This window comes from Gymnoscopelus microlampas (genome assembly GCF_963454915.1).
Source record: "Gymnoscopelus microlampas genome assembly, chromosome: 22".
Taxonomy (NCBI): Eukaryota; Metazoa; Chordata; class Actinopteri; order Myctophiformes; family Myctophidae; genus Gymnoscopelus; species Gymnoscopelus microlampas.
Genome location: NC_139959.1, coordinates 17,385,441 through 17,408,417, shown reverse-complemented (window position 1 = coordinate 17,408,417; position 22,977 = coordinate 17,385,441). Strand labels below are relative to the sequence as shown.

General features: G+C 41.4%; 1 protein-coding gene across 1 annotated transcript in view; it reads left to right on the top strand.

The window, feature by feature from the left end:
• The window catches only part of LOC311038463 (cullin-1-like), a 36,467-nt gene extending 13,745 nt beyond the window's left edge, over positions 1 to 22,722 (top strand). Inside the window, exons 2-22 of the mRNA XM_084047999.1 lie at positions 469 to 896; positions 3,432 to 3,606; positions 4,767 to 4,934; positions 5,809 to 5,859; positions 6,182 to 6,272; positions 7,257 to 7,420; positions 7,721 to 7,883; positions 8,340 to 8,470; positions 8,844 to 8,951; positions 9,469 to 9,575; positions 10,711 to 10,759; positions 11,152 to 11,283; positions 13,642 to 13,759; positions 14,159 to 14,235; positions 14,955 to 15,073; positions 17,849 to 17,954; positions 18,371 to 18,418; positions 19,983 to 20,065; positions 20,910 to 21,015; positions 21,126 to 21,239; positions 21,516 to 22,722. Of these exons, the coding sequence (XP_083904125.1) occupies positions 757 to 896; positions 3,432 to 3,606; positions 4,767 to 4,934; positions 5,809 to 5,859; positions 6,182 to 6,272; positions 7,257 to 7,420; positions 7,721 to 7,883; positions 8,340 to 8,470; positions 8,844 to 8,951; positions 9,469 to 9,575; positions 10,711 to 10,759; positions 11,152 to 11,283; positions 13,642 to 13,759; positions 14,159 to 14,235; positions 14,955 to 15,073; positions 17,849 to 17,954; positions 18,371 to 18,418; positions 19,983 to 20,065; positions 20,910 to 21,015; positions 21,126 to 21,239; positions 21,516 to 21,596 (2,331 nt within the window). The 5' untranslated portion in view covers positions 469 to 756 and the 3' untranslated portion in view covers positions 21,597 to 22,722. The remainder of the gene's footprint in view (positions 1 to 468; positions 897 to 3,431; positions 3,607 to 4,766; positions 4,935 to 5,808; positions 5,860 to 6,181; positions 6,273 to 7,256; positions 7,421 to 7,720; positions 7,884 to 8,339; positions 8,471 to 8,843; positions 8,952 to 9,468; positions 9,576 to 10,710; positions 10,760 to 11,151; positions 11,284 to 13,641; positions 13,760 to 14,158; positions 14,236 to 14,954; positions 15,074 to 17,848; positions 17,955 to 18,370; positions 18,419 to 19,982; positions 20,066 to 20,909; positions 21,016 to 21,125; positions 21,240 to 21,515) is intronic.
• Positions 22,723 to 22,977: the final 255 nt, after the last annotated feature.

Sequence of the window (22,977 nt, the reverse complement as noted above, 5' to 3'; positions counted from 1 at the left end):
CCGCGTGACGTCAGTGTTTGGTCGGCATGGCTACGATCAGGGCAGGGAGCCAGGTGTCCCAAGGATAAACCCTTCCTCCCTGCTTTGTACTGACACACTGTGTCACAACAAATATAATAGACTGTCAACTGCTGCTCAAACAAACAAAACAATTACAAAACTAGGGCTGCAACTATCGATTATTTTCTTAGCGGTTATTCTGTCGAATAATCAAGATGCGCATTTGTTTGATAATTAGTTTGATTGTATATATCAACAAATTAACATAATTCTTATTGAAATTGAAAAAAAAATAATAATAATCTATATCCCGCCAAAGTGTATGTATTCAAATTGAGTGCTGATTATGTTTCATAATCAATTAACTGTTGCACCCCTGAAAAAAAGGGGTTGGACACAAAACTAAATAAAAAATAATTATCCAGATTTACTAACCCCTCTGCTTTTTGATCTGTTGTTTTCTCCCAGGTCATCTGATGAGGAGTACCACCAACTGAGGGTTGCTGTTTGGCAGAGGCTTGGCAGACAGCACCACCTAGGTGCGTGGAGGAGGGTACTACAGCCTTCTTCTTTTTCTCCACAAACCAAAGGGCCATCTCTCCTGAAAGTGCCGCCGCTGCCAGATGGACACCACACCCTGAGAGCAGAGCAGCACAAGGAAAGAACCACGACAGGCGAGGGGAGGGTGGAGAGAGAGAGAGAGAGAGAGAGGAGGCTAAAGGAGGGCATTGTAGGGAGACGGAGAAGGCTGACAGAATGTCGTCTAACCGGACCCAGAATCCCCATGGACTGAAACAGATCGGGCTGGACCAGATCTGGGATGACCTGCGGGCCGGGATCCAGCAGGTGTACACGCGGCAGAGCATGGCCAAGGCTCGCTACATGGAACTCTACACGTATCCCACACATGCTTAATAATGAGGAGTCAGTGCGGGAGGCACGGTTGTGTATTTTGGCTGTGATTTTGTTGTTACATGCTTTCTCCATGGATGTTTTTTACCAAGAAATCCCCACGCCTACATGCAACACCCAAGTTTCTGGAGGATACTGTTGAAATTTAATGATTTAGTTTTGTATTCGTATTGTATTTTGTATTTATTTGCAAGGAAATTTTCCTCAACTGACTTGCCAGAGGAGAGAAGCAATTAATGTCAAAAAGTGTGTTGAATAGAAGCACTCATACTGCTGCTGTGTTTTCTGCCTTCCCAGGTAGTTGAGTAGTTCTCACTATTATCTTAGAGACACTCATTTTGTGAATTAATGTAGTATTCTATCAGGAAGTTAACTATGTTCTCAGTGTGCCAGATCGAAATAACTCGCTAGTACTGAAAAACCAACAGTCTTCTCGGTCCCTGCCGAATGGCGCTGTTATAAAACACTTATACTGCAAGGGCATTGTTTGCAGAATGAAAGCTGTCTTTTGCAGTATATAGCTGTTTATCCACATAATGCATCAGAACAAACAGACGGCTATTAAGATGATCAGAGTCTTATCTGTGAGCAATCCCCCCCCCCCATGCCTGTTTATTATTCGCCTTGTAAATGTGAGTGAAGTGCTCGTAAACAACAACTCCATCAAGATCATCATATGAATATAATCATGACAAACCCTTTCTTTCCGCACTAGATATTACACTAATAATGTAATGTAATACATTGTGAGATGTCAGTAGACAGAGTTGCAGCCCTGTACAATTCAGGAATTGTTGGTAGTATATCTGGGTGTGCGGGTGGCACGGGGTAAAGCTGTAGGATGTCCCTGCTGTCTTCTAGTCCAGTTCTCAACCTTTTCTGGATCAGGGCCCACTTGAAAATATCAAAAGCGTTCGTGGCAAATTAGACGGCCAATTCAAGAAATTATGACACTAGTAAATTAATCGAGCATATAATGATTGAGCAGGTTTGAAAAGACGTTACATATCATAAAATCGCTGTGTTTTGCCAATTATTTGGGGGCCCACTTGCAATATCCTCACGGCCCACCAGTGGGCCCCGGCCCGCTGATTGAGAATCGCTGTTAGAATTAATTTCCAGTTGAAGAGCTGGAGGAATGAGCTGGAACCAGCCCGAAACCAGTACATTCCTCCTCTCCAGTGGACATGCTTCATCTCACAAGACATTTCCCAGATATCATTCTCCGTTCAATCCAGCAGAATTAAACTGCTCCAATTCAGGTTGCCTGACTGACATTTCTGCTTATTAGAGCCTTTTTTGGGGCCCTCACTCTTGCTGTTGCTCGCTGATAGCTCCAAGGTGTGTGTGTCTGTGAAGATTCTCTGACCTGAATCATGAATTTTATTTGCATTTCGGGCATTTTACAGACACTGGTAGTGACTTAGAATGAGTGTCGCAGTACAATAAGCATGAATTCTGACTTTCAGGCAATAATTCCAACAGTTAAAGACGCACTCCTCACTGCTTGTAATGATGTAGATCCAGGAGTTAACGCTTGAATTGAACGCCATCTAAACGTTTATAGAGGCTGCACAGAATGTTTGGAGGATCATTCTGCCATGTTGAAAGAGAGATGGCAGAAGCAGTTTGTAATTGTAGTGGCCTCTTCCTTCTTGGCTAAACGATGACAAAGCACTTAATTTCTGTGTAATGAGAGGTGATATTTAAAATATCAAACAGGTCAGGGAGGTAGAAATGATGATATCACAAACTTCCCTTTTGCTGTGTGCCGTCTAATTGTTGCCGTGTGCCGTCTAATTGTAGTTTAATCACCCTCCAAACATCCCCGGGGAGGCCTCTAGTAGCTTGGTCTGCATGACCCTAATTATTATGGAGACCTGAAATAAAATTATATGATGCCACAATCTCATCACAGCAATCTCTCCGTTTTGGTGCCACTTCATCCAACATGGAGGCACGTGCCTCGTAACCATTCTGTGACAGGGCCCTGATTAAACCAGATTAGTTGTGACATACAAACGCTTTGCAAGGGCAGCATTTTTAAACTCGCCATGCCATGTTTAGTCTGTAATGAGGAAAATCTGTTTATATGCGTCCTGTGTGTCTATGCGCTAGCTTTCCCAGATCCACAACTAAGCGCTAGGTTAATTTGATCCACCATGTTTATTCTCAATTTAGCATATCGTTGCCGTCAGACAGACACCTTGTATCTCCATATTTCAACTTGATTTTATTTTTGTCTAAATTAATGCCCTACTTCATACATGAGTGTCGCACAAAAGTAGTGCAGATATACAAGCTCAAAACGTGCAACATATTGTGAAATTGTAGATCGGATATTTTCACTATTTTAAAATGGTTTTAAATTTATAATAAAGGAGTGGTTTTGGACTTACAAGGTTTCCACCTGACACCGATGGTATCGGTGATGTGCATATTGTGTATAATATATACACAACACGTTGACATTTTTTGTTTGCCCTCTGTTGTGTACTCACCTTAACCCTGTGCCTCAGACATGTATATAACTACTGTACCAGTGTGCACCAGTCCAGTCAGGGCAGGGGCTCTGTACCCGCGGCCAAGCCCTCCAAGAAGACCACCACTCCAGGCGGAGCCCAGTTTGTAGGCCTAGAACTCTACAAGAGACTCAAAGAGTTCCTCAAGAACTATTTAACCAGCCTGCTTAAGGTCAGTCCTTAATACACCATACACACACTAACATAACCTAGCAAACAAGCCTGCTTATGGTCGGTCCATTATACATACATCAGTACATAGTCACATTAGGGGTGCAATGTTTCTGGGATTAATATTGAATGGTACAGTTCCATATCCACTGTTCAGTACGCACTGGTGAATTGCAGACTTTTGCACATAATTCACACATTTACATTTCTTATGCCAAAATGGCTCTGTCATTGGAGAAAACCCTGTACCCTTGTCGTCTGGACTCGCTGTAACTTGAGCTTGTTGCCTCGTTCAAAAATCTCCAGCTCAAACAAAGTGCTCTATGACAGACAACACTAACCCAACAGAGGGGTAAGCATTGTAGGCACAACATTTTTTAATCCTTCCACAGAGATCAAAACGACTAAAAACAGTTTTATTGCCATATTCTTTCTTTGTGAGGGTCTCTCCCCCTTCAACAGTGAAGTCAGCAACGTAACGTTTTTTTCCCTTGGAAATAATTAAAGGCTGACAATGTTGTCATACTGGAATGTGTCAATTATGTTTCTTTTTTTAATAGGCAAAATAAGGATAGAATTTGAGATTTTCTCTTCTTAAAAAGAATTTGAACGAAAACGTGTCTCAAAATCATAGGTACCGTGGGTTAACTCAACCGTTGCACCCCTACATCACATAGTTATAGTCACCTATTATATAGGTTTATATACAGTTCATTAACACCACAAATATGCACATATATCTGTCTGAACACATACCAGATTTGATTTATGCGTGTGTACATGAACTTGTTCATTGGAAGATGGAAAGTCAGCCTGAAGGAGGACAAGAAAAAAAATTGATTGGGAAGAGATTAGGAAATGACATCTGTGTCAACTTACATTAACACAATGGTTTCTCCTTTCTCTTTTATTCTCCGTCTTTCCCCCTCCTTTCTTCCTCTATCTTTTTCCTCTTTTCTACTTTCTTTCTACTATTGTTCTTTTCGTATCTATTTTCTTCGCTCTTCCCCTTGCCTTTCCTCCCTCCCTCCTCGTCTCCCTCCCTCCCTCACTCCCTGTCTTCCTTCCTCTATCTTTCCTTTCTTCCTTCCACTCGGCCTCTCTTCCCTGGCTCCCTTCCTCCTCTCTTTCTCCCTTCCTTCGTCTATCCCTGCCTTCCAGGATGGAGAGGACTTGATGGATGAGTGTGTGTTGAAGTTCTACACACAACAGTGGGAGGACTACCGTTTCTCCAGTAAAGTGCTCAATGGTATCTGTGCCTACCTCAACCGCCATTGGGTCCGGCGGGAGTGTGACGAGGGACGCAAGGGCATTTACGAGATCTACTCGGTAAGCACACACACGGGACGGCCTGTGTAGAGCTTGAGATGGTGAGCTTGCAATTAGAAGGTCACCGGTTACAATCCCCCACCTGGCGAAGTTGAGATAAACTTGATTTGGAAAGAAAATTTAATACACAGGGAAAGTCGGTTGATTTCATACAGGAAACGCATGTACAAGTGCAAAAGTGCAGCTTCAGCAGATGAAGAAAATAGACAATGCATAACTTGCAAGCAAAATGTCTTGGGTAACAGGCTTTGGGTTGTGGGGCTAGCTGGAGGAAGTGACGAGATACCCTCTCACTGCCCCATCTACCAGTAATGTGCCCTTGAGCAAGGCACACAACGGCTAACCCTCATCCCCAGAGTGCTTAATGATAAACTGCTGGTAGTACTGACTATTGAGTATAAGGAATTTTGTTGTTGACAGAGAGCTTGCATGCTTGGTATATTTTTACATGTCTCCTAATGTCCTCCATTCACCTCGTCAGTTGAACAGATGCTTGTTGTGGGCAGCACTGGCTAACTGTGCCAACTGCTGCTGCTTAGATAAGATGATGCTTTTATCCAGCCATAAAGAGGAAATAGGGACACTGGAGCAGCCTGTAGCAGTATAACGGATATAGACAGACCACTACTTAAAATGAAAACAGCACAGGAGGACAAATGTTCATTTTCGATCATTAATTTGTGGTTGTATGCGGTACGTTCGTTGATCTTCTATTAATCCTCTCATTCTCTTCTTCTGCTCTCCTGTCATCCCAAACCACATCTCTCCTCTCCATAACCCTCCTCCTTTCTTCCCTCTCCTCCATTACTCGTTCCTCTCCTCCTCTCACCTCCTCTTCATCTTTCACCCCACGCCCTCCTCCACCTCCTCCCAGCTGGCGTTGGTGACATGGAGGGAGTGTTTATTCAGACCCCTGAACAAGCAGGTGGGTGGAACTCGATCTTGCAGACACACGCTGATGCCATCTAGCTAGCTGATCTGAGAGAAGACAATTAACCACTGAAACCCTATATAGACTTTGTTGTACAATGAATAGCGTAAATAGCAGATCTACAAGCCCACGATGCTTCTCATTTGTGGGGTTGTAGTTCGGCTGTTGACATGGATTTTACCAATGTTTGCCTAATATGACATGCCTAAAATAGGGATGCTAGGGTTCATCTTGTTTAATAAACATAAAGTGATGATCAAAGCAATGATATCGCTCTCTCTCTGTGTGTCTATGTCTCTCTTTCTCTCTCCCTCAGGTAACAAATGCAGTGCTGAAGCTTATAGAGAGAGAGAGGAACGGAGAGACCATTAACACCAGACTCATCAGTGGCGTGGTTCAGTCTTACGGTACGTTACCTCTCGATGACCCCTGTACGTTTCCATTGACTTGCTCTAAGCTGTTGTGTTAATTCATCATGATCATGTCATGTTACTGTATTTATGGACCGGTTTTCTAGATACGTCAGATGTTATTTAAAACATGCTTTTTGACAAATGGGTCATAATGTGCTTTTCAGAGAATATAAATAGAGACGACAAGAAAAGAGAACACAAAGTATTACTTGATGAACTTACCTTTTTAATATTTGAGTGGTGTATGCTCTCATCAAAGAGTTGCTTACAATGAAACTCAAAGTAAATTATATTTGTACAGCACATTGCATGCAGGTGCAATCCCGATATGCTTCACTTTAAAATACAACAATAGTAGTGAAATACGCCAAGTCAAGTACCAAAAATATACAGTGATCACCCTAATCATTCACATTCACATTGTAATGACGCCCCCCTCACACAAACAACAACTTACATATGCCCAAATAGGGTTTGGCAACACCGCACACACACAAACAAACAGCAACTAAAACAAAGTATGCCCACGTGGTGGCTGGCAACGCCACACATAAATATTAGCACACACATTCTAACCATTAAAGGCCTAGCAGAACAGAAAGCTCTTCATTTTTTAGAACACAATTTCTACACACATCAGGTCATAAGGTGATTTGTCCCAAAGCATAGGCCCCCCACCCACTCACAGACACAGATACTCCCCTTTACATTTCAGACATGCTTATCCATAGCGACTTACCAGGTCAGAAACAAACACAATCAGGATGAGTGTTACCGTAGAGCAAAGGTATACAGTAATAACTCAGGATATCAACGGCATTTCCAGCATTTAAGCTATGAAGTCGATGAAAAGCAAGTGCAGACGCAAAGACGTTTTTTCTCTTGTTGATGCTGGTGTTGCTCAGTTCTTTTCCTGGAGCAATTAGCTCAGTGGAAAGCGGGTGTGATTCATGATGCGACTGATCTCTCTCTCTCCAGTTGAGCTGGGTCTGAATGAAGAAGACGCCTTCGCCAAAGGCCCCACGCTGTCTGTGTACAAGGAGTATTTCGAGTGTCAGTTCCTCACCGACACAGAGCGCTTCTACACACGAGAGAGCACAGAGTTCCTACTACAGAACCCTGTCACAGAGTACATGAAGAAGGTACGGCGTACGCACGCCTAATATGAATATTAGTATTACTACTACCACTAGCATTACTACCACGATTAGAACTGTTAGTATTACTACTACCACTAGTATTACTACCACGATTAGAACTGTTATTACTACTTCCGCTGTTACTGTTAGTACTGTCCCTAATGCTATTTGTGTATGGGTGTGTGTTTGCATGCTTGCTTCTCTGTCTGTGTCTATTTTTCTGTTTGTGCGTCTGTCTCTGTCTGTGTTTCGTTATGTGGCTCTGTATTGCACGTGTGTGTGTCTGTGTGTGTGTGTATTTAGGCTGAGGCTCGTCTGCTAGAGGAACAGCGTCGTGTTCAGGTTTACCTCCATGAGTCCACTCAGGATGAACTGGCCAGGAAGTGTGAACAGGTGCTCATAGAGAAACATCTGGAGATCTTCCACACCGAGTTCCAGAACCTTCTGGATGCTGACAAGAATGAAGGTAAGGTCCTGCATTCATTCATGCATCAATTTCAATCACTTTTATTTATAAATGACAATTCTCAAGACACAACATATAGATCAGTCAAGACCATGCTGTTACAGAGACCTACCAGTTCCCCCTATAACTGGAAGAAACCTCAAAATGAACACATGGTTTTGCAAGGCAGATTTATTGTACTTAGAACAGTTGCATCCAGTATCATTGGGCATACAGTACGATATGGCAGCGCTCATGGTGTTAGTAATATATCATGTATAGTATATATGATCAAGTTAGTTGAGAGTAAATCAGTACAGTGTATCAAAATGATGCAGGTCAGGTCTCCAATGGGAAACTGTTGATCAAGATGATGTTCAGACGCAATAATGGCAGCTTTTTTTTTTTTTTTGTGAGAGCTTGTAAATCTTTTTGGCACCAAGTTAAGCATGTGTGTGTTTGTCCCCTCTCTGTCAGACCTGGGCAGGATGTACAACCTGGTGTCGCGCATTACAGACGGTCTGGGGGAGCTGAAGAAACTTCTGGAGACTCACATCCACAACCAGGGCCTGGCCGCCATTGAGAAGTGTGGAGAAGCTGCTCTCAACGTATGGACGCCACTGAGAAAAAATCTTATGTTAAAACTAATTCACAACGATGACACAACTTAGCTTAAAAGAGTCACTTCGACATATTTTTCAGTTGAAATTGCTTTTTTACGTTGTTGTTGGGCATCACGGTTGTGCGATGAAGTATGAATTAAAACTTAAGGGCGCATATTTTCACTGCCAATTGTTCTGCACACTACTAATTATTGAACAATTTAACCATAACCACAGCTATCCAATGTAGCGAAGATAACAAACTGTATTTGTATAAGGATGAGGATTTTCAGACTTAAACAACAAAAATGGAAAAGTAACTCAGTATATGATGTTATCCGATCAAACCAAAGCGTACTGTTTTGACGGTCTATCCCAGGACCCGAAGGTTTATGTCCAGACCACGTTGGACGTTCATAAGAAGTACAACGCTCTGGTCATGTCTGCCTTCAACAACGACGCTGGCTTTGTGGCTGCCCTCGACAAGGTCAGTGGCACACTCCTCAGTTTTGAGCTTTGTACGCAGTCTAATATGGAGTATTTTTTTGCAGTATTCTGTTGCACTAATGCGAGTCCTTTTTGTGCATTTACTTTGTAAGTAAGTTGTCAGCTGGTATATGTGTAATGCTGGGTTTTAGGAATGAAATGATTAGCTCTATAATTGATCAATTGAAAATAAAGTACAATTTTTGTAATCAATGATTGGTCATTTACAAATATGTGCTATTTACTACTTAACCAAAATGTGAATGCTTGGCTTTGTTCTGTTATAAAATGATTTGTTTTTGAGTGCTGGCTAAACATGTAAAGCTATTTCAAGATGTCTGTTGATGTCTGGATAATGTGTGATGAGTATTTACCATACTTTTTTACTTCATTACCATGTTTTATCAACATTATATTATTGAGATTTTTAACAGCGTAATCGGTTATGAACGTGCTAGCTAATTCCTTGTATGAACCTCACATTGACTGATGTGGTGTTTCTGATTGTGTCTCTTCAGGCTTGTGGTCGTTTCATTAACAACAATGCAGTCACCAAAATGGCTCAGTCCTCCAGCAAGTCTCCTGAACTACTGGCCAGATACTGTGACTCGCTGCTTAAAAAGAGGTGAGTGTTATAGATTTACCAAAAGACAAAACAAAGGCCCAGATACTTCTTAGGGTTTAGGTTTGAGGTTAGGGTTGGTTAAAGGAGTTGTTCACCCAAAAAATGACTTATTTTCTATCATTTACACACCCCATGAAGCATTGAATTCATGGAGATTTTTTTGTTTTTGTCGCATTCCTAAGCCAATTATTTGATTACCGGCGCTCTCTCCGGTAGGAGACTCAAAGGAGACTTTTTGAGTGTCCTACCGGATACATTAGCATCTTTCCGCCGGTCATCAAATTATTGGCTTAGGGACAAACTTGCGACAAACTTAAAAATCTCCATGAATTCAAGGCTTCATGGGGTGTGTAATTGATAGGAGATTTTTCATTTTTTTGGTGACTCCTTTACGGTCAGGGTGTCAGTACATGTCATTCACAGCATAAGTCTCCTGTTAATGGCTTAATTTTCAGATTGCATGTTTGTTTTCATTTTCTCCATAGTCATTAAAACGTTACCCGAATGATCGAGTCAGTGTTGGCTAAACATCATTTGCTCGTTTGAATTACGTTCCTTAACATTTTCTCAGGGACTATTTTTAGCTATACGTTTCAAATCAATCAATCCATTTAAAATGGATTATTTAAAACACAACAATAAAATAATTCTGATATAAAATAACCATGCAATAATATTGAATGTGTTTCATGTCTCAAGTATCAAGTCTCCAATTGATTTTCATACCAATGATGAAAAAAAGCCCTTAGGCGAACTCCAAGCACGCACGCTCAGTACAAGCAAGGACAAAAGTCAAAACGCCTTTAATGTGTCAGGACATACAGATTAAAAAAACAAATTAAAACGCCAAGGATTTTCATACCACCTCCAACCACTGGAGTACCAATTATATTAATACTTTACCATTCAGATTGGCTGAAATAACAGTTGTATTGATTAAAATATGATCAGGATTGCAGCTTTAAAGTCCATACTTCATTGCAAATGTGATAATGGAACACAGAGAAAGAAGTTGAATGGGATGAAACCTTAAATGACTGAAAGCCATGTTTTCCAAATGCATTTATTGCATTTGTTAAGGTTCTTTATATAAGCAGAAACTAATGGATGTACATTGTGTGTGTGTCCATTCTAGTTCCAAGAACCCAGAGGAGGCAGAACTGGAGGACACACTCAACCAAGTGGTGAGACACTCTGACCTCTATTAATAAAAAACAGTACTTCGTCTAGGAAAATAAATATATAAGGATGCTTTGATCTCGCCATAGCTGTACTCTGTCCTTATGTTATGTTATTACAAATATTTTTGTACTTGTTTAGATAAGAGCTTCTTGCATGTGCTTATTGTAATTGGATACTTTTTTAACTAGGTAGATATTTGTATAGAAAGGCCTAACCAGGGACAGGGGTCACAAATTAGCCTTGGCTAGAAACCCCACATACAATGCAATGGTTTCATGTTTTTATAACTTGATACATTGTTTAATGTATTGTCCCTGTCACATAAACATAAATAAATACATCTTTTTTGTGGCTTTTATTTTGTTTAAACTTGTGTGTGTGTATGTGTTACCAGATGGTGGTTTTCAAGTACATCGAGGACAAGGATGTGTTCCAGAAGTTCTATGCTAAGATGCTAGCTAAGCGCCTGGTCCACCAGAACAGTGCTAGCGATGACGCTGAGGCTAGCATGATCTCCAAACTAAAGGTCAGGAGACACACACACACACACACACACACAATTCATCCAGGTGGCGTAGAGCTGTAGTCTCCAACCACTGGGTCACGGACCGTTAGTGGTCCATGACCCATTTACGTAACGACTGGTACGTGCGGACCAGTTCTGGAAGGTGTGCTGTCTGGTTTCTGATTTCACTACCAGACTAAACGGGTGAACACGAATGTGAGATTATGCACTGTGTGTCATCCAAAGAGAGATGCTGTCTAGCGGAAAATAACAGCGTGTATTGAATGGCGTTATTAAAATTATCAACCACATCAAAGCCCATGCACTTAGCTTGCATCTGAGTAGATATGTGAGGAAATGAATGCAGAGCACAAACGCCTTCTCTTACACGCTGATGTCAGATGGCGACCCACGGGGAGATCCCTGGCCAGGGGGTTTGAGTTACGTGATTTCTTTGAGAAATAAAACCTGCGGTGGCCGCACATTTCAATGAGGGGGAATGGGTCTCAAAACTCACCGGTGTGACACATGCAACCTGCTCAAAGAACTCAATCCGTCAATCCGAGAGAGTGGCGACTCTTTTTAAGTTGACAGATAAAGTGGCTGCAGCTCCGCTGGATGAGCAGGGCTTGTAGATGAGACTGAGACTGTGCCTTCCTTCTCCCAGCTTTTGCGTGATCGCCTAGCCTCGCTGTCAGTGGAGATCGAGCGTTACTTCCCAGCCACCCCCGCCAAGTGCAAAGGAATGGATCCGCTATCCATTTGTGGTGTGCCAGGTGAATCGCCCTTGTCCATGGAGGAAGAAGATCAACCGGCGTTAACGTTCACCATGGCCGAGCCATTCAAAAACAATACAGACACACTGGACAGTACGTTTCAGGTGTGGGCAGGTTTAGCATACTGAAAGTGCAATTATCATATGCATGGAATAATTGCTTCATCATGGCTGAACCATTCAAAAACAATGGTACAAAGCATATGGCCAGTAGTAGCCTACCAGCGCTTATGCATCCTACAGATGAATGGGGGAAGTGGATTACTAGTGGTTAAGTTTAGCATGGAGCCTACACAAAAAACAATGCATCATATGCATGGCCTGATTCATCATGGAGGCACTTTTAAATAAAAAAGGAACAAACCAGTGAAATAATTTCTTAACAATTTGCAGCTACAAAGAAGAAGCATAGATAAGAAACAAAGGGAAAAAGTCAGATAACAGGACAACAATATCAAATATCCCATTTCATATCATTGTGCAAGTATAAAGAGAGTAAAATTCTATATTGTTGGTTGATAATTAATACAATATACAAGACTGTCTGGCCCCCACCCCCGTCGCAACCGCTCTACAATCGAACACATGTCAGTGTTCACTGGTGGGATGATGGTGAAGGGATCATGTCCTTGTCGCTGCACTAGCGGCCCCTGCTGGCTGGTGGGGGCACCTGTTCAGCGGGGGAGGGGATCGGGGGAGATAGTGTGAAACCTCATGATGAATCTCCACGTGCGTTAAGGTGCATTCACACCGGACGCGACTTAATTCAGCAACACGATTCAATATTAAGTCAATATAAATACGTAATATCAAGCAATATTTCACGTCTACCCCTGAATCGACGCGAATAGAACGATACGTGGCAAACAGATTTTCATCTCAATCGATTTTTGCAGAACAGAGCGACATTCAATAAGATGTGTGTGGATTTACTGAGCTATGTGATACAACACTGGTCAATAGACTACTGAGAGAGCAATCTGGGAACCCATTCAGTTCAAAATATATGTATATATGTTTTACCCCTGGGGGCAAGCTCATTTCAATGTCTGAATGACAGGATATCAGGCTTGGCCGTGCCCTTTTTAGGCTAATTTGCTTGCTTCCTGCGAAAGGGCTCGCCCCCTCGGAGAGCTTCTATTCCACAGAACCGCGATCCTGACGACAGATTTTCATTGAAATCCTATGAAAATCTGTCTTGATAGAATTCACCATCTCTGGTAAGCATGTGTGCGTGTTTTACCTTGCTTGACAAACACACTGATCAAAACACGCATTGCTGATGCTGCCGCGACCAAATTCACAAAATGTCAGTTGAATAGAGCGACAGCTCCCACGAGCTCCCACAAGCAACACAATTATTTTATCGCGTCTGGTGTGAATGCACCTTTATGCTCTCCTGGTGAAACTCCTCATGAAAAAAAGTGTCTGGTAACTCTGTGTATCAGAAGACTCATATGGTTGTCTACAACCTCCACAGGCCAACTGTGGAGGTTGGGAGCCACAGGGACCACAGTGCACATGGAGGGAATTGTCAAAGTCACCCATAAGGGATGTTTTGGCTAATTATCCAAACGTTTCTGTATGTGTTGGTCCTTTTACAGCAAGCGTGTGGGTTTGAGTACACGTCCAAACTGCAGAGGATGTTCCAAGATATAGGAGTCAGCAAAGACCTCAACGAACAGTTCAAGAAACACCTGTCCAACTCGGAGCCACTGGACTGTATGTACTGAGACACACACACTCACACAAACGAACGTTGGTTTTGCTAACTTTCATCACATTGGCTTACATTAATAACAGATACATGCCTAACCTTTACCCTTGCCTTAACCCTAATGGATACATAACTAACCTTATGTAAATGGGGACATTTACATGGGGACACAAATTGTGCGCACACACGCACGCACGCACGCACACACACACACACACACACACACACACACACACACACACACACACACACACACACACACACACACACACACACACTCACACTCACACTCACACTCTTCCTCCAAAAGCCAGCTGTAGACAACTAGTTAGATAATACATAAATTATAGGACCTCTGAACAATGGTTGATGAGCTGCTGATGTATTTTGTTGTTTGTGTGCAGTGGACTTCAGTATCCAGGTTCTGAGCTCTGGATCCTGGCCCTTCCAGCAGTCCTGTACCTTCGCCCTACCCTCTGAGGTGAGACACACACGCACACACACACGCTTGCGCGCACACACACACACACAAATAATCGATAGCTCTGCTGTCACGCATGTATGAGCCTACATATAGACTGTTTAGTGTTGTTCTTATGACCATCTGACCCTTAAAACATAGTTATTATTGACAGAACTAGTCTTTTTATTATTCTGAGGAGAATAAAGTAGAGATATGAGTTCATCCTCTGATAGTAGTCTGTCTGCCTTCTTGTAATCTTCATCTCTCTTTCTCTGTCGCCTTGTGTGCGTGGATAAAGTTCAGTCGCCACGACTGATTTCAGTATTTTTACAAGATTAAAGAGTATTGGAATGTGTCAAACTAGAAATAAAAAAAAATAAAAATAAAAAAGAAATAATTCATGTTCAGAATCATCTAACATAAAACACTTAACGGTCTCGGATTTTTCATAAACGCAAAGATTAAAGCCTCAACCTGTAATTCCTTCAACTGTTTGGCTGACGGCTGTATGTTGCTTTCAAGAACATACTGTAGGTTTAGAATGATAAAACCTAACGAATGATAATACCTAACATAACATATTGTGCCAATTGTTAGGAATTGTTCCTTCCATGCTGTTTCACAAATCGCAGATTGGAACGGCCTATCACAACTTTTCAGTCGTGAGATTTGTTTTTGCTTTAATCCGTGCGCGTGTGTGTGTGTGTGTGTGTGTGTGTGTGTGTGCGTGCGTGCAGTTGGAGCGGAGCTACCAGCGGTTCACAGCGTTCTACGCCAGCAGACACAGTGGGCGTAAACTCACCTGGCTCTACCACCTGTCTAAAGGAGAGTTGGTTACCAACTGCTTTAAAAACAGGTACGTACTGTTAGGGTTGGCATCCTTTAGGATTTTAACCATTCCGGTTCCTTAACGGTTCCCTTTAACGATTCCTACATTTAAAAAAAAATCTATATAATTTTGGCCTTCATTATTATTTTTTCTAAACACACATTCAATCATACATTCAGTATTGCATACATATTATTGTACTAGTTCTCAAAGTGGGGTCCAGGTACCCTCTGGGTTACTTCAGGGGGTTCCAAATGGACCCTTACAGGTCTGTAACTCTGAGAGTGTACAAATTTGGACCCTTACAGGGTCCAAATGTCCATTTGCGCATACTCAGAGTTATGGTTGTCATTGAAATGAAAAGGTTTGAGAACCACCGGTATTGTAATTGTATAGCAGACCACCGGTATTGTAATTGTATTGCAGACATTCTAGCTCTGACAGCGTGAAACCGTTTCCGGAAACGGTTCCAAATGTGATGGAACCGATTCCGGTTCCTCAATGTTGGCGATCCAAACTCAGGACTCCTGGTTCGCTGCCCTCCACTTCCTCCTGTCCAGCATCAGGGGCTAGAGCTTTACAGTGTTGCTTGCTCCGCTGTTTTCTGAAAAATCACATTTTTATTGAAAGAAAATCAAAAATAATGTTGCCATATAGTATAGCAACATCTAACATCACACAGATGCTGCAGCAGAGTGTCTATGTAGGTGGTGCACCTCTTTCCCCACCCAGCTGTGCCTTGGGTTGGCTCCCACAGTCTTAGTTTGCTCGCTAGTCGCTACCAATTCAAAACACCGGCATAAAAACCTCTCCTGGCAAACACAGACTGAAATCAACCTCAACAGTATGTTTTGGTGTGTTTGTAGGTAGTGGTACACTCTGCAGGCCGTCAGGTGTATTATGTCTTAACTCATTGAGTGCCATTAACGTGTTTTACGTGTTTTACCGCTATGGTGCAACGTGCCATTAACGTGTTTAATGTGTTTTTGAAAAAAATAGAAAAAACCCCCCCAAGATTTCATTATCTGAAGATTTGCAGCTCCATCCACTCCTTGTTTAACTTATAACTTAAAAAGGCTGTATCTCGCTTCCTAAGCACTGTTTTTTTACTTTGAAAAAATAAAAAAATAAAATCATAATGGCCAGAAATAGATAATAATAATTTGGGCACTCAATGAGTTAAATGTATTGTTGTGCTTCTGTAGTGACTATATTGCTGATTTGTTTTCTTGTTAGTTGTACTGGGCAATATATTCATTATCATCATATGATGTACCTTAAATGTGGTATTTTTCTGGTCTTAAATGGTATGTGTTGTATGTTATACATGTTGCTTTATAGAGGTGACAGAAAAATAATGAACCTTCTGTAACAGCGGTGATGTAAGAGTGCGACATCTAGTGGCTGAATGTTTTCTAGTCCAGTGTTTCCCCCTTTAAATGCTGCATTACAGTAAATGCAACATTTAAGGTAAAACATATTGTGGCATTTTGTAACTATCACTCAGCCCTAATTGAATTAAAGTCTGCATATAATGGTTATTTTCATAATCTCTCAATTATTGTTTTTGATTATTCCATTAATCTGTGATACATTTTAAAATAAGGCAATACTGTACACAATGTTGGTAAATGTTAACCCACATGATGCAACACAGAACCAGTTATTTGATTACTAAAATGTAATTTGATTAATTTTATTGATCAAATATTTGATCATGCAGGCATTGTGTATTCATTGCTGCTGTTAAATGGGGCTGCAACTATTGATTCTTTTCTTAGTGATTATTCTATCGGATACTTTTTCAACTAATCGAATAACCAACAAATTGAAAATGGAAGATCTACAAAATCACTAGGTTGTGAGTTTGTGGATTGGCTATTTTCGCTATATCTGAATTGTTTTGAATTAATGTTTAAACTTATCGATATTGATCTATTAATAAATTATTTTATAAAATTATCATTTTTATTTTAAAATAATAGATTTTTTCCATTAACTCTTGTACCCTTATTGATTTGTAACCCATTCAGACCTGTTTAACCTACACGTTTTTATGCCTTTTAATCCGGGACAGCGTCTGTGTCATTTTAGAAGTAAATTATTTTCAATAGAATTGCGACGTTTTTCTTAAAGGGTCTACACCATGAATTTTAACTTTTTCTTCATTTTTGTGTGTTTTTGGTCTCCCCCACCTGTCTTCTGTTCCAACAAATACCCGACTTCGAGCATGCAGGCTTTCATAGGCTATCTGTGGTTTTCATGTAAATTGGTCTGAAAACAGTCCGTCAGATTTGTTCCCCCAGCCTACGTCACGTCTGGGAACAATTCCTCCCGTTTTTCAGTTCTAACCAAAAAAAAAAAAAAAAAAACATTTTTTTTTCATTTTTATTTTTTTAAAAATTATTTCTTATTTTTTTTTTTTACTTTTTCCACACAGAACCAGGACATGACATGCATACAAACTGGCTCAATAGCGCCCCGTGTCAAACAGGACGATGTGGTATTGCAGGTGAAAGTGCTTTATAAGCCAGAGAGAAGTTAGTTGGAATGAGTATATCTGAGGCTTGATTTAGGCTCAAACCTTTTGAAAAACGTTTGAGGGACATAAACAATATGATATCAAATATTATTATTATTTTTTAAATTCATGGTGTAGCTCCTTTAAAACTGTTAGAATGTAGGAGGTGTTTTTAGAATGGGTCTCAATGTGTGTGTGTGTGTGTGTGTGTGTGTGTGTGTGTGTGTGTGTGTGTGTGTGTGTGTGTGTGTGTGTGTGTGTGTGTGTGTGTGTGATTGCAGGTACACTCTTCAGGCCTCTACATTCCAGATGGCCATCCTGCTTCAGTACAACACAGAGGACATGTACACTGTCCAGCAACTCACTGACAGCACACAGATCAAAACGGTAAGACTCAACTGTCTGTCTGTCTGTCTATCTATCTAATCTCATCTTTCTAATCTTCTCCATCAGATCAAAAAAGTAAGACTCAACTATCTATCCATCCATCTATATAATCTTACCTTTCTAATCTTATCTATTGGATCAAAACACATTTGAGATCTGTTTCAGGAAGAAAAGCATTATTTATTTTTGGTAAAAACATATGATCTGCATTAACACATTGCAAGTGCTATTTTATCATCTATGGAAAATAATTGTAAATGTGCCACTAATAATGGAGGTCAAGTTTGAATTAAAGTCTTAACTAAAAAATGTTGCCTGTCGATTTCTCTCACATTATACCGTACATATAGCCTAAATCCATTGCCCGTCAACTTTACATTGTTTAGTGTTCTAACTGCTTTTTGTTTGTATTTCAGGACATTCTTGCACAGGTGTTGCAGATCTTGTTAAAATCCAAGCTGCTGGTGAGTGTGATTATAGTTCAGTTTTTGTATAAATATTTGCCCTGTCTTTTAGCGCGGCATAGAATGTTACTGAACCCTGCAGACTTCTTTATATAAACACACTACTTGGTCTCATTCAGTGCTATATAAACACACTAGTTGGTGTCATTCAGTTCTAATCTACAGACCATTTTTGTGGTCTGAAGGATTTTCAACCCAGAAATTGAAATCTCATCCAAATGTTAAAGCTACAATCTGGGACTTATTTTAGTGAATAAAACGTTTAGCCATTCTCTATGGTAGAGTATTAATATCCTGTAACTAACACGTCTACAATGTCTGGAGGTGGTCTCCCTGCTCTTCTGTTAAGACATTTCCACCATCTTTGCCAGACCCAAGGGGTCTGGCCTACATGAGGCTTTGTACCTGTTTTCTCCATACATGGGCATGCCCCCTTTGCCCTTAGGCCCCAGCCATAAAAGTTTGTACCCGTTTTCTCCATACATGGGCATACACAGGCTGACACGTCATGTGAAGGGGACGGACTTATAAAAGTCTGTCCCCCTTTCGTCCATACATGGGCATAGACACAGGCTGACTCGTCATGTGAAGTCCGGCTTAGCCGTGACGTAGTCTTATAAAGTACTTATTCTGGGTCTGGCAGAACCAGGTCTCCTGGTCTTGTTATTGTAGTTTAAACATTGTTGCAGTTGCCTCTAGGGTCTGAAGTACTTACCACTAGAGTCTGATGTACTTGCCCTGCAGGGCAAGGACATCTCACACCATTACACATCAGACCAAATATGGAGATTATTAAAAAAAAATCACACCCAGTGTGAAGTGAGCGGTGTTATTTAGCAACAACAGTGGTCATCACAGTGATGGAAGCACTAATGTTGATAACGTGCAGTACACCCTCAGAGTTCCATTGCACACACCATAGACATATATATATATATATATAGCCTCCTCCGGCTCTGAGGCGCCAGTATCTCGTGTGCCATTTTGGAGAAGGCAAGCTTCCTGACTACTGGCCAATCACAGCGTGTCCTTTTTTTCCGGGACTTGGCCAAGTTTAGTTGTATAAAAATATAACGTGGTATTTTTATACAACTAGGTTCTGACGAGTTCCGGAAAATACGCGGCGTGATTGGCCAGTAGTCGGGAAGCTTGCCTTCTCCAAAATGGCGGCCGCGATACAGGTCGCTCCAATGAACTGCAGAGGCCAATGAGGTATCTAGGTTTCTATATCTATGGCACACACTACCACATATTGGTGCCTAAGGCACAAACGTTATGCAAAGCTCGGCCAATCCGTGAAGCTGGTGGGGTTGGCCAATCAGGGAAGCCGATGCCTACACCCCCCACAGTCTGATTCGGTGCGTCCTGCACCAAATCAGACCCACAGACACACACAGACATCCCATCTGCCATTGCACACCTCCGGGTCGTCTGAGACACCCATACCAAGTTTGAACGGTTGGACGGTGCCCAAGTACAGACATGAATAAACACACAAAGGTTGCGTGCATTTATAGATGGGTATGTATTCTTATACAGCATATGATCTCCTTTCTCCCACCAGGTCCTGGAGGATGAGAACGCTAACGTAGATGAAGTGGACTTTAAACCAGATACACTCATCAAACTCTTCCTCGGATACAAGAAGTGAGATCTACTTATCTTCACTTTCTGTTCTACATGCCTTTACCCTTTTCTTAACTTGTCTTTACTCTCTTTTCTCTCACTTACTTTTCACAGCTATATGTTGTTAGTTAATGGGCATGTTTTTCAATCCCCCCAAAACAACGTTTCTGTGCCATTTGACACCAAACTTGTCACCTTGCCACTTTAGAATGACCTTCATGTGAAATGTTTTAGCTGCACTAGCACTCTAAGGATGGCAATGGCCCCACCCTTAAAGGAGGAGTTCACCCAAAAAATGACTTATTTTCTATCAATTGCACACCCCATGAAGCCTTGAATTCATGGATTTGTTTTTGTGGCATTCCTAAACCAATAATTTGATGACCGGGTGTGTATCCGGTAGGAGACACAAATAATCTACTTTGTGTCTCCTACCGGATACATTAGCCAGTAGGAGACGGGAATCAAATTATTGGCTTAGGAATGCCACAAAAACAAAAATAAATCCATGGATTCAAGGCTTCATGGGGTGTGCAATTGATAGAAAATAAGTAATGTTTTGGGTGAACTACTCCTTTAAGCCAAAATGGGGCCTCGAAGGATGCCAATGTCAGTTCAAAACACGTTGGTCCAGTTGGTTGTAGAACAGCAGCAACAACACTGCCACTAGCTAGGCTTAGAATCTTAGTCGTGTTTATTACATATTTGATGTCCTGGCCTCGAAGACCTTGTGAGATGCTGATTAATAAAATCTTGTTAATTATATTTTAAAGTGAAAATATAGTGTACATAAAACTGAACTGATACACACCGAACAGGAGTGTTTTCAGTATTTATAGTAACGAGTGTTTTTGTCTAAATGCAGTAAGAAATTGCGGGTGAACATCAACGTACCCATGAAGACGGAACAGAAACAGGAACAGGAGACGACACACAAGAACATAGAGGAGGACCGCAAGCTGCTCATACAGGTCTGTGTGTTTATGTACTATTCAAATGTATCTTGTAACTCACAAAGTCGGGTTCAGAGGTCTCACTGTTGTCTTATGTTGTGTGTGTGTGTGTGTGTGTGTGTGTTCAGGCTGCTATTGTAAGGATCATGAAGATGAGGAAGATGCTGAAACATCAGCAGCTTCTGGCTGAAGTCCTGAACCAGCTGTCCTCCCGTTTCAAACCCAGAGTCCCTGTTATCAAGGTAAACACGCACACACATCTTCCTGCATTTAACCCAGAGTAATCATTCAAAACATAGACACATGCCATTCACTCACCTACTTTTCAAAGAAAAACGGTCCTTGATTTTGAACCTGTGCTACTGAATGAACATAATATAACATAAATTAATGTTAATGTTAACATTATGGTAACATTACCACACCATCCAGGCCTTCCTGGTATTAATTACACATCATTCTCGCTCTGCTGTTCATCATCTCTTATATCTTGTCTCTCGTTTCCCTCCATTGATCAGAAATGCATCGACATCCTGATTGAGAAGGAATACCTGGAGCGAGTGGATGGAGAGAAAGACACATACAGCTACCTGGCCTAAACATCAGCCCTTCCCCTACTCTTTTTATTTTATTTTTATTAGGTTTTTTTTTTTGTTCTTTCTTTTGTTTTCTTTTTAATGTCTGAGTAATAAAGTGTGAATCCCTCTGACGTGATGACGGACATGTTGCTTGCAGCTTATTGGGGGGTGGTTGTGTGTGCGAGGATGTAAACGAATCAGAATGACAGCCACGGAAGTGACAGGGGCGCAGGGATGAACTATGATCCCCCATGGAGACCTCCCCTGTCCGACCAGGAAGTCAGGAGAACGACATACTCACCCGTCCTTTTGAGACAAAACTTAAGTGGATCTATAGGACTCAAACAGACACCAACCAACACCTCCTGCTGTGTTTTCATAATGTAAATATGAACCAGACACTTGTAAGAAAACGAAAGAGAAAAACTTAACTTCCTCCCATCCTTTGTTGCATAGCGCAAACCTTAATGAATTTAGCCTACAGCCAATGAGGAGGTACTGCATCTTATAAAAAAAAAAAAGGGGGGGTGGGTGTTACTGCATGCTACAGCCTACCTGCATCATGGCAACGGCGTGGATAACCAGGAAAGAAGGAAAACAAAAGGTGACAGCGTGGAGCTCCCGACGGCCAGCAGAGAGATGCAGTCCTACAATATTAGACGACCCACTGGAATGAGATGAAAGACATAAGACTGTACTCTGTTTCAACTGTAATTTATGTATGTGACTGAACCCATGCAGGACTCGTGGTGAGTGCTGGTTTGGGTGTTTAAGGGGAGGGTTATGACCCTTCTACCCCTCCATAGACTTGCTGCTGCCTGATCCCAAACTGCCCCGTAACCCCCCTCCCCAATCCCCCAAGCCCACCCCCATTTCCCAACCCTGGGCACTTGAACAGACCTGACCAGAAATCTGATAACGGAGCGAGTCAAGAGACCTTGCCCATACTAGCTTTAACTCCATTATCAGTTGAAGTTGAGAAATTGATCGTCTCGTTTTCAGTAGCGGGTCTGTAAGGGCTTGAGGTCAGTTGGGATCATGCGCGTACAGTATGTCACCTGTATTATTGCTGCAAGGTGGACAACATTTGTACAGTGTGGTTCATTTTCTAAATGTGTGATAATTAAAAAGTAAAGGTTTCTCTATGCTTGCCTCTCCTCAGACTCAGTTTTATTTGGATCAGGCCGTTTTAAAGCCATTTCTGCTCCAGTAATTGAAAAGCACTGGGGTTTTGACCACATATTATTTAGATTTTCAGTGTAATGTGTACAACTGATGATTGAATCTTAAGGATATTCCAGACTGCATACATTACAAATTTAATTGGAGTCTCCACCCCCCTCGGACAAGAATAAACGTCTTCCACGATAAATACGTATTTTTGATGACTGTTTGGGTGACA